The sequence below is a fragment of the Hypanus sabinus genome, chromosome 25, assembly GCF_030144855.1.
Source record: "Hypanus sabinus isolate sHypSab1 chromosome 25, sHypSab1.hap1, whole genome shotgun sequence".
NCBI lineage: Eukaryota > Metazoa > Chordata > Chondrichthyes > Myliobatiformes > Dasyatidae > Hypanus > Hypanus sabinus.
The window spans coordinates 7727708-7740047 of record NC_082730.1 but is presented as its reverse complement, the minus strand read 5'-3'; the positions used below and the strand labels follow the sequence as shown (position 1 = coordinate 7740047).

Below are 12340 nucleotides of genomic sequence, written 5' to 3'. Positions count from 1 at the left end.
AAATTACTTAAAGCTCCATATTGCACTCTCATAAATAGTAAAAAATGCAAATTTAAAATATCTCAGTCATCAAAATATACTGACCACTAGCAGTAAAGAATGTTGAGAAAATCTTAAGAACTAATTGTGAGAGTTAGTTTTTGTTCTATTGCTTAATTCTCAAAGACATGAATAATCTAAACTGGAATTGTTGATCTAACAAAAGACTATGAAATAAAAAATTATTATTTGCATTTTCATTCTATTGAAAAATAAAAATTGAATGAAATTCATTCAGATGTGATTTACATTTAGATCGAGCAGTCACAGGACAAATTGCAACAAGTGCGGTATACAGAAGGAGCATTTTTAGATACTGGGGAATTGGAATAACCTTGGTGACTTCAAGCATTGAAAACCGGGTGAATTCTTGTGGGGTCAGTAAGTGTCATTGGGCAGAAGCGAGGCACTGTAGCACAGGGGAGCAGGGTGAGTCAGAGAGACAGGACACTTCAATAGTATTGGATTATCTGGTTACAGACTGCCTTAATCTACCCCATCCCCTGAGTAGTTGCTTGGAGAACAGGGTGAATGTTCAGTTGTGACAATACAGTGGACATAGAGAGGGTTTCCTAACATTGGGGGAGTCAAAGACCAGAGAACACAGCCTCAGAAACAAGTAAATCCCTTTAGAACAGAGATGAGGAAGGATTTACTGATGGCGAATCAGTAGAATTCATTGCCACAGGCAAATGTGGAGGCCAAGTCATTGGGTATATTTAAAACGGAGGGTGATAGGCTCTCAATTAGTAAGGGGGCCAAAGTTAGCGGGGAGAAGGCAGGAGAGTGGGGTTGAGAGGGATAATATGTCAGCCATGATCAATAGGTGGAACAGACTCAATGGGCCGAATGGTTTGATTCAGCTCCATATGTCTTATGGTCTTATGGTGACTGATAGCAATGACCTTGCCATTCCTTGCTGGCTGTTCAATTTTGACTGCTCCCAACACCCACTTTTGTTGTCTTCAAGGGAGCTAACTTTCAAAAGCAGGAGACAATACTAAATCAGTCCAGACTGAGAACAACACTACAAATCGGAAAAGCATTCTGTTCATTTTACTCTTAAAGGGTTAACAAATATTGGGAAAAGCAAACACCACAATGAAGTAGCAAAAATGCTGAAACTGCCAAGCCTAAATATAAATATGGCTTTAAATACTAGTGATTTTCTTAATTGAGGAAATACTGTATTGACAATCGATCAGTCTGCTCCACTCCTTCTTAACGTCGTTTCAAGTTTATGTAATTCCAAATCCAGTCAATGAAGGCATTAAGTTCTCCCATTGCTTTGTACACGCCTTGTATCTGTAACTGATGAGAACAGTAACACATTACCACACAATGACCATTAAAATCAAAGTGCACATATGTTACCTTGTGCTAAACTCCAGATACTCTGCAGATGCTGGAAATCCAGAGTAGCACGTACAAGATGGTGGAGGAACTCAGCAGCTCAAACTGTCAACGCTTCAGGCCGAGACCCTTCATCAAGTCCTAATGAACAGTCTTGCCCCAAAGCGTCAACTGTTTATTCCTGTCCATAGATGCTGCCTGATCTGATGAGTTCCTCCAGCATTTTGTGTGTGTCATTATATCCTCCCTTGAGATTAATTTTCTTGCAGGCACTTATAGCAAAATAAAGCAATAAAATAGATCTTATGAAAAACATTACATGACAAAGACTGACAAACAACCTAGGTGCAAAAGAAGACAAATTGTGCAAATGAAATAATAAATAATACTGAGAAGATGAGTTGTACAGTCCTTGAAAGTGAGTCTGTAGGTTGTGGATTCAGTTCAGTGTTGGGATGAGTGAAGTTATCCTGTCTGGTTCAAGGGCAATAACTGTTCCTGAACCTAGTGGTGTGGGACCCAAGGCTTCTGTTCCTCCTCCCCAATGGTAGTATTGGGAAGAGAGCTTGGCCTGAATGGTGGGGGTCTTTGCTTTCTTGTGGCAGTGCTCAATGGCAAAAAAGAACACCAGTGAGATTTCGACTGCCTGAAGTCAGCCTCCCTGGACATTTCAGAACAATTGTTCTCTTACCTGCTTGAATGTCTGATGTATGTTCTTGAAGTAGGAACTTCGGTTGCAGCTGCACAGTTCGCAGTTGAAGAAATGATGCTAAAAGGCAAAATAGCTCATCTTACAAAATGGTTCACTCTTGTTACCAATTAGAAATGACACACATTCTGATACTAATTTATACAAGCTGTACCAAGTCTAAATGTTGTTATAAACCTGTGAAAGCAGTGTGAATATTAACAACAGGGTGATTAGCTTGAAATCCAGTACCGAAGGTAACAATAGAACATGGACCACTGAACACTACAACACAATCCAAGCCCTTCAGCTCATGCCGTTATGCTGAACTTCTAAAATCAATCTAACTCTTCCCTTCCACATAGCCCTCTATTTTTCTATCATCCACATGCCAATCTAAGAACCTGTTTAATGCCGGTAATATACCTGCCTCTACCACCACCCCTGGCATGGACTCCTATCACACTATGTGTAGAAAACCAACTACTAACATCCCTCCTATACTTTCCTCCAATCACCTTAAAATTGTATCCCCTTCTATTAGCCATTTCCACCCCAGGAGAAAAGCCTCTGGCTGCCCCCTCGACCTATTAGCTCAAATCCCCCTTCATTCCAAAGAGAAAAACCCTAGTTCACTCAACCTATCCTCATAGGAAATGTTGCATACTGGTAAATATCCTCTGCACCTTCTCTAAAGCTTCCACATCCTTCCTATAATGAGGGGACTGGAACTAGACATAATATTCCAAGTGTGGTCTGACCTGAGTTCTTTTAGGGCTGCAACTCTTGTACTCGGTCCCCCGACTGATGAAGGCCAACACACCAAATACTCGCGCAAAGAGTATTCATGTTAAGCCATGTTAAATATGCTACAGGGTACCTGTTGGTTCCTGTGACACTCTGCATGCTAGTCATGGCCATTTTAAAATTAAGATTAAAAACAAGAGATTCTGCAGGTGCTGGAAATCCAAAGCAACACACAAAATGCTGGAGAAACTCAGCAGGTCAGGTAGCGTCTATAGAAATGAATAAACAGCCAACGTTTTGAGCTGAGACCCTTCATCAGGCTGTGATTTGAAGGAGATGGACCAAAGTGCCTCAGTAAGGAGGAATTTCTTTAGCCAGAGCATGGTGACTCTGTGGAGTCAATTGCCACTGACAGCTGCGGAGGCCATGTCATTGGATATATTAAAAACGGAGGTTGATAGGTTCTTGGTTAGTAAGGGCACCAAAGGTTATGGGGAGAAGGAAGGAGAATGGGATTAAGAGGGAAAATAAATCATTCATGATTGAATGGCAGAGCAGACCCAATAGGCTGAATTCCCTAATTCGGCTCCTATATCTTATGGTCCCACAGCACCTTGAATTTAGTTTAAGGCTTGTTCCGACTTGGTCCTTATGCTGTGGTTTGCTGTTTGTATAGGATGTGACTTGAAGCTGGTACCACAGCAGCTCAGGCAAAACCAAAGTTGCAGAGTTAAACTGCTGCTGAGATCAAAGCAAGTTTATCAGGAGTGCAATTAACCACTGTAGTGTGGGTGTGGGCAGTATGGGAGGGATCTCTTTCAACACAAAGCCAGGAAAGAGAAGAGGCACATTATTGTCCTAGAGTTTCAGAAGCAGACTTTATTGCTGAGTCACCCAATGAGTCACAAAGTGTAGAGAACACTAACTTTTGCAGCTGTTCAGGGTTTAGAAGATAACTTATGTGACATTACTTAACACACAAGTATTAGACCTAGTTTTTCCTTCAATTGTATTGCAGTCAATCATTCTTGCTTTGACAAGATGAATTTAACTGCAGAAACATCTAGGTCAGCAGTTTGTTTTGTCATTTAAGCCTTCTGTTTGCAAATGGTGCTGTCCCACTGAAAATTTGCATTCTTTATTTTCGCTCAGGCTTTTGCAAGTGCACTCCAATTGCCTGGTTATCTGGTTAACGGTTTTCACAGTAACTATGGTGAAACATTCATTTGATGCCTGCCTCTGTTTCATTCTGAATTGGTGCAAATGTTGAGCTGTGCATGCTTAACCAGCCCCTGAACGAATCTCGCTCTTCGCTCTGGCATGCTCATTGCAGCAAAGAACAATAGCCTTTACAATCTGGGGTCAAAACCGTCAGAAAACTCCCAATTTCCTGATGCAAAATCAGACACAGAGCAATGCCCCAGTTGCATGACATGCTGGGTTAGAACGCCTCTGAGCTTTAGACTTGGTGCTTTGCAATAAGCAGCAACATGACCTGTAAATCTATGTGGAAGAAGTATTTTTAAAAAACTAAATTTATTATCGAAGTATGTATATGTCACCATATACTACTGTGAGATTAATTTTCTTGTGTGTATCCACAGCAGAACAAAGAAATGCCACAGAATCAATGACAAGCACTTGAAACATCACTGGGAACCTTCTCCTGAAGCTCACAGCAGCAGAAAAAGATGTCATTTAAGACACAAGACACAGGAGTCCACTCTACTTGGGCTTTTCAATGTTCCATCCTGTCCATACCAGCTCCCAGAGAGCAACTGCATTAATCCTAGCCCCTACCTCCCTAATTCCCTGTAACCCTGCAGCCCATCTCCTGTTGCAATCACCTGTTAACTCCCTTTGACTCTTTCTGCCATCAGCCTACATTAGGGACTTACAGCGGTCAATTAGCAACCAGCACATCTTGGGAGGCTCAGCAGCTTTACCGTACCAGTGATCCAGGTTCAGTTCTCGCCGCTGCCTGTAAGGACTTTGTACGTTTTTCCCCGTGACTGTGTGGGTTTTCTCCAAAGTGCTCCAGTTTCCACCCACAGTCCAGAGGGGTATGGGTTAAGATGGGGGCATGCTATGTTGGTGCTGGAGGCACGGCCACACTTGAGCACCCAGCACCCAGGACCTCCTCGGACTGTGTTGGTCATTGGTGCACACGATGCACTTCACTGTATGTTTCAATGTACATGTGACATATAAAGCTAATCTATAAATATTTAGAAAAATCTTTTGGCAGAAGCAGAATGGGACCATTTGGCACATTGAGACTGCTCCACCGTTCCATCATGGCTGATTTATTATCCCTCTCAAACCCATTCTCCTGCCCTCTCTCTGTTACCTTTGATGCCCTTACTAATCAAGAACCTACCAGCCTCCATTTTAAATATCCACAATGACTTGGCCTCCACAGCTGAAGGTCCTGCGCTGTGCTGTGATGTCTATATTCTATGTCATAGAAACATAGACTATACATTGAAAGACCTAGATAGAGTGGACATGGAGGGGATGTTTCCTATAGTGGGGAGTCATAAGAACAGAGGGCTTCAGAGTAGAAAGACATCCCAGTAGAACAGAGATGAGGAGCACAACCTCCCATGTTAAATACTTTTTCTGGATGCACTAAGTAAATAGTTGGATGTAAGGTAGGTACCATTCTGTAAGACGGAATTTTAAAGAAGCTGGAGGCACAAAAGGCTGCAGGTGCTGGAATCTTGAGCTTAAAGCATTCTGCTGGAGGAACTCAACATGTTGAGTAAAATCTGTGAGGGGGGAGAAGAGGAAGCGTCCTGATGGAGGACCCAAATCGTAGACAGTTCCTTTCCTTCTGCTTCTAACTGGTACAGTGGGGCCACCACACAGGATCAGAAAAAGCAGCAGAAGGCTGTAAACTCAGCCAGCCCCCTCATGGGCACTAGCCTCCCCAGCATCGAGGGCATCTTCAAAAGCCGATGCCTCTAAAAGGTGGCATCCATCATTTAGTACCCCCATCTCCCAGGACGTGCCCTCTTCCCTTTGCTAACATCAGAGAGGAGGCACAGGAGCATGAAACACCCTCTCAACGTTTCAGGTACGGCTTCTTCCCCGTCACGATCAGATTTCTGAATGGACAATGAGCCCATATACCTCACAACTTTTTTTTGCTCTTGTTTTGCACTATTAACATATTTAACTTAATTCTTTATATATATTTCTTATTGTAATTTGTATTGTATTATTATATATTGCAATGTACTGCTGCTACCAAACAACAAATTTCACATCACATGCCAGTAGTGTTAAAGCTGATTCTGACCTACTGAGCTCCCCCACTACATTATATTTTGCTTTTAGAGAAGTTGCCTGACTTTCCTTCCAATTATATCACGATAAACTGAAACTGCAGCCTATGCATGAGTCAGGATACTGCATGGAAGCTGGTAATAAGGGTCAGAGGAAACAACTGCAGTTCACATTAGGAAATACCCTTTGGTCAGTTAGCTTTGTATCGATAGACAGCAGTGATGTTGCATCTTCTCCAAACAGAACACCTGTTTAGAAACATGAATCATCTAAACTTACAGTGTGTCTGAAGATCAAAAGCCATAGAATATTGCACAATTTTCAGCAAATATTTTGCAAAAGCTAAATAAAGATTGGAAAGTTACTGAGGCCAGGTTGTTAGATATAAACTCCAAAATATATTACAATCCATAAGCATTAGGATGACTCTGTTGCCTAAGCTGAATGCTACAATCCTGGTTAAATCATGCCTATTCTCAGCATCTTTAGAGCATGAACCCCATAAGGAACTTCAGTTCCAGTGATCTCCCCGATAGTGTCGGAGAAGGGTCCAAGCACAACAGCCTTCTGGTGGTGGATGGTGCAGAAGTTGTCATTTCAGGGTTTCTGTGTGAAGTTCTAAGGGCAAACACTCTAAAGCTATCAACAATGCCATGGTATAACTGATGTGAATGCTGGTAATGCTTCCATCGGTAATTCCACAAATGACATTCTCTTATTGTAAAAGGCATAGAGTGGACTTGGAGAGGATGTTTCCTATCGTGGGGGAGTCTAGGACCAGAAATCTAGCCTCAGAACAGAGGGATATCCCTTTAGAATATAGATAAAGAGGAATTTCTTTATCCAGAGAGTGGTGAATCTGTAGAATTCATTTCCACAGATGGCTGTGGAGGCCAAGTCACTAGATATGTAGTATTTAAAGCACAGGTTAAAAAGCTCTTGATTAGTCAGGGCGTCAAATGTTATGTGAGAAGGCAGGAGGATGGGGTTGAGAGGGTTAATAGATCAGCCATGATAGAATGGAGGAGCAGCCTTGATGGACCAAATGGCCTGATTCTATTGCTATGTCTTATGGTCTTATTGTCTTATAATAATTTTTTAAATAACTTAAAAAAAACTTCTCAATTTATTCATCAGCCTGAACCATTGACTGTTTATTTCTCTCTGGCTGAGTTCCTCCAGCATTTTGTGTGTTTTGCGAAGTTGTTCACGGTGTTTTCCCTTCCAATTGGAATTCACAGGGAAAAAATGCAGTACTTACACAGTTTTGCACATTCTCATTCAGCTCATGCAAGGCATTCCCAATTTTACTGATGTGTTTGTTGATTATCCTTTTGTTGGTCTTGGCTGCAGGGATCACATCCTTGAGGTAGAAGTTCAGCATCTCCTTCAGGAACTGGCAGCTGTGCTTTTCCTAAACATTTACAAGATGTCACTATTAAGCCCTTAATCTGGCCATTGCACAACTTGAAAACTGCAACAGTTCTAGTAATCTGTAATGCACTTTCTCAAACTTTAGACTCATAATCCAAAAGTGAAATTGATACAAATAAAATATTACTTCAAAATACTACACAATTAAATTGTTTCATTTTCTATTTATAAACCTAATTTTAAAATTATTTATTTCTTCCCTTAGTATCTACTCAATCACAACACTGACGGGTTGCTGGGAGTTCAGTTTCATTTGATTTAATTTAAGTTCACCCACCTGAAACACTAATTCTGCCCCTCCACAGATGCTGCCTCACCGGGGGAGTGTTCCCAGCTTTTTAATTTGTTTTTAATTTGGATTCCCAAGCATTAGAAGGAATTTGATTTTGGCTCCTTGGGTCATGCCTGCGTAGAGTGAGCACCCCCCCAACAACCCTTAGGCACAGACCGATGTATGGGATTATTAGGGCATATTGAGGAGTTAGACTATATAGCAAATATTAATCTCTCCAGCAACTAATCTTCAGGCATGAACATGGATTGTAGATTGAATTTAAAATGCAGCTCTGAACAATAGTTTTTCTGGAGCTGTAGGCTGGAGTTGATTGCAAACCAGACAATTCTGATGAACATTCATTCTGCGTGTCTGGAGTGTGGGTGCGAAGAAGGAAGTGTATAAAAACTATATGTAATTCAAAGGAAGCATTGTAGATACAATGTAACTATAGAATTGCCCTGCGGTTACTTCTGATCTTTTGCTTATAGAAATGTCACGTAATATTGGGTCGGGAAGCCTCTTGCTCCAAGAGTGTCTCACTATGATGCCTGTTGCTCACTTTTGTTGAATAAGACACTTCTATATCCACGAACTTCAGAGTCTCTCCTGTGACTTCATCCACATTACAACAGGGTTATGTGGTGTATCTGGGTCCTATTTATAGAGCCTGTAGTCTCATCCTAACCGGACTTGCTATTTTTCTATCAGTATTATGTAACACTACATGAGATGACAGATCTGAGGGGTGCAGTGCTAGCCAGGGCACACCCAGCGAGTGGCTGTTCTGTGAGCGAAGACATCTTGTTAAATCCACTGGCTGGATGTTTTTTTTTGTTTTTGGCACCATTCTTTGTAAACTCCAGAGTCTGTTGTGCATAAAAATCCCAGGAGATCAGCAGTTTCTGGGATACTCAAATCGCCCAGGGTGGCACCTAATTAATTAGCCTGTTTAGTTTGGCTTCTTTCTTAAAGATGTGCCGGGTGTGCTCCAGCTAGCATTGCCCCCCTGACTGATCTATTCCCACACAGAAATAGGGCATCGAGCCCATGGTTCTAAATCCTGTAATCTGGCCCTTGCAACATTGTGGAAGAGATTCACCAGAGGGACTGCACTGGTTTCAGGTCAAGAGTGATGTTCCTGTTATCTGCTCACTACAATTACAGGAATTATCAATAGTGTTGAGTATATCCCACTTATAAACTTGTGGCACGGTAGCGTAGTGGATAGCACAAAGTTTTTTTATGGTGCAGGTGACCCGGGTTCGATTCCTGCCACTGCCTGTAAGGAGTTTGTATGTTCTCCACGTGACTGCGAGTCTTTCCTCCGGGTGCTCTGATTTCCTCCCACAGTTCAAAGACCTACCGGTTGGTAGGTTGAGACTAAATCGGGGGATTTCTGGGTGATGCGGCTCGAGGGGTCAGAAGGACCTACCCCACAGTGTATCATATAAATAATAAATTAATAAATAATAAACACAAAAACTGAGAAGATATGGAAATGTTTGACGTTATTGATAACTCCTGTAATGCAGTGAACAGCCATCAGGAAAATCAGTCTAAATCCCAGTTTCGGGTAAAATTAGACTCGGGTCAGTAATGAGGTTGGTGTTCGCATTTGTACGCCATTCCCATCCCATGGCCGTGACCTTTCTCTGTGCTGTTTATTTTTCTGATCAAAGAGCTTTGTGACTCAGCGTTGACAAGACAACACAAATCAGTGCAGTGAAAATCAGCCTAGAAAGGGCATCATTTGTCAACATGAAACATTTGATCTATTATTTTCTTTACGTGGAGTCTCTCAGACAGTAAAACCGGCCTGCAACACCAGAACCCTCCGACAGCAATCATGCCCAGCTTTAATAATTGATGTATGACTGATCATGTGAAACATTACTCACCCTGATTCCTGGCAGACCTTGTCTTTCCAGCAATGTTATCTTAATATTGTCATCTTTTCTTTGCTGTAACAAAAAACAAATACAAAATCTTTTATCCAATGAATAATTTCTTCCTTCCACTAGTTGCCTGACCTGTACACTTTTAGGCACAAACCCAGTTTACTTTTCCAAGGTTCAAAGTTCAAAGAAATTGATTGTCAAGGTACATATTTATCACCTTATACTACCTTGAGATTAATTTTCTTGCAGTTCACAGTCGAGCAAAATTGATCAATGATAATCAATGAAAAACTAAAAACAAAGACTGACAAACAATGTGCAAAAGATGACAAGCTGTGCAAACACAAAATAAAAACATAAATAGAACTGAGAATGTAAGTTGCAGAGACCTTGAATGGGAGTCCGTAGCTTGTGGAATCAGTTCAGATTTGAGGTTATCCAGGCTGGTTCAGGAGCCAAAATGTTTGTAGGGTAATAACTGTTCCTGAACCTGGTGGTGTGGCACTTAAAGCTCCTGTGGCATGAAAGCTGATTCTGAAACCATCGTCTGGTGTCAAGCATTAGATCCTTTTGTTTATGTTTGATTAACTACGGACAGAGTGCTTATCTCATTTAAAGTCTGCCCTCTCTGGGCTAACCGAATCTCCAATAACATCACTCACGTTTTCTTGGAAAAAATTGTGTATAATTTATACTTACGTTTTTTTCTTGCAAATGCTTCTTATATGATACGGTGGGTCAGTGTTGCTGCTGCAAGTGTGTTTATCTTTGCACCTGTGCATACAGTCTATGTACTTGTGCAAATGACAATAAAATTGGCTTTGACTTTAACCTTTTCTAAAGAAAAGCAATGTTGACCTCTCACAAAATAATGCAAAATAGATTTAAACAACTCTAGATATAAAATATCTGCAATGTATTATTTTAATAAAACTACATCTATTTGCTTAAAATGACTGATATCAAAGCTCAACTGTTTTAGTATATTCATTGATAGATTTTCAACTTCATATTTTATTTACTTATTTTATCTTTAAAAGTACTATTTGCAATTAGCTTGCAATAATACTGTCTCAGGCTTCTCATTAAATATACTGCACTTCAGAAGCGGGAGATCTGTAATTTAAAAAGAATTGCCCTCCACAAGGCACAAGAAAACATATTTTCGATGAATACTTACAAAATGGTTCTTTATATGGTGATAAGAAGTTCTGAGTTCTTCGATGTGAGCAGGGAACACAGCATAATTAAAGCAGCGATGATGCATGTGGCTTATGCTGTAGCACCAACACTGAATGTTAATCAGTGTACACAATATCGCAGTCACGCTCTTCATAATTCTGTCTCGTTCACACAGCCGTGTGCATGGATTGACACTTAGACTTTTCTTTATATATTTCCCTTTGTGGCTCATTTTGGTTTCTAACTTCCTATTGAATTTCCTGTTGGTTATATATTACTTAGGTTGTCTACCAATTTCTAAATGTCACCAAAAGCTTTCTGGTAATTAAAGTTTCCATTAATACTTAAGTCTTTTAATCATTGTGAAATTTTGCTCTGAACTTCAGACCATATATTTTTTTTTCCCGTTACTAACATTTTGCAGTGCTCGTCGATATTCTTATGTAATTAATACTTTGAAGCTTAGATATTGCTACCACGAGCACTAATCTCAGTTTCTGGTCCTCACACATTTCTCTGCACATTGGGACCAGGATCAGAATCAGAATCAGAACCAGGTTTATTATCACAGACATATATCATGGAATTTGTTGTTTTGTGGCAGCAGCATAGTGTGATACTTAAAATAAACTATAAGTTATAATAAGAAATCTGATATGGGTATATATAATATTTAAATTGATTATATACATACAAAACCAAATAAAATAAGCAGTGCAAAAAGAAAGCAAAAATAGTGAGGTAATGCTCATGGGTTCACTGTCTGTTCAGAAATCTGATGGCCAAGGAGAAGAAACTTGCTAATAACATCGAATGTGTGTCTTCAGCCTCCTGGACCTTCTCTCTGGTGGGAGTATTGAGAAGGAGGCATGTCCTGGGTGGTGGGTCTCCTTAAAGTTGGATGTGGTCTTTTTGAGGTATTGCTTTTTTATGGTGTCCTTCATTCTGGGGAGGCTAGTGCCCATGATGGAGCTGACTGAATTTGCAACCCTCTGCAGCTTTTTCCAATTCTGTGCAGTGGCCCCTCCATACCAGACAGTGATACAACCAGTTAGAATACTCTCCCTGGTATATCTGTAGAAATTTGCTGAGAGTTTTTGGTGCCTTCTCCACAAGCTCCTAATGAGCATTTTTCCAGGTTTCTGCTTGTGTGGGTCAGGAGATGTTTTCTGGCTGGAGGGCCCAAGGTCCCATTGTTCTGATCCTACACTGGTGAATGGACACAGGGCTGAATCAGTGACAATATTTCCTTAGTCTGCCACTCCTTGTTCTCAATGGAAAGGAGTGCAATGCACAGCAGACTATATTTTCTCTATACATTAGAGCTCACACTTTTGAGCTTATCTTACTAGTACAACCCTACGCTATGCAAACATATCAGGCAGGAGGTACAGGAGCCTTAGGTCCCACACCACCAGCTTCAAGAACAGT

The 12340-nt window shown here is 40.8% G+C and overlaps 1 protein-coding gene across 1 annotated transcript; it reads right to left on the bottom strand.

Moving 5' to 3' along the window:
* Nucleotides 1-302: 302 nt before the first annotated feature.
* On the bottom strand, nt 303-11040 carry LOC132381264 (interleukin-10-like). The gene is made up of 5 exons (XM_059950645.1): nt 10908-11040; nt 9728-9790; nt 7380-7532; nt 2084-2161; nt 303-1350 (listed from the first exon to the last, which is right to left on the bottom strand). The coding sequence occupies exons 1-5, from the start codon at nt 10992-10994 to the stop codon at nt 1261-1263; spliced, it is 471 nt and encodes a 156-aa protein (XP_059806628.1). The 5' UTR covers nt 10995-11040; the 3' UTR covers nt 303-1260.
* Nucleotides 11041-12340: the final 1300 nt, after the last annotated feature.

Coding starts and splice junctions, on each gene's coding strand:
- LOC132381264 (XM_059950645.1), bottom strand. CDS start 10,994: ATGCATCATCGCTGCTTTAATTATGCTGTGTTCCCTGCTCACATCGAA. Junction 9,791..10,907: donor ACCATATAAAGAACCATTTT/GTAAGTATTCAT, acceptor TTTTTGTTACAG/CAAAGAAAAGATGACAATAT. Junction 1,351..2,083: donor TACATCAGACATTCAAGCAG/GTAAGAGAACAA, acceptor TGTTCTCATCAG/TTACAGATACAAGGCGTGTA.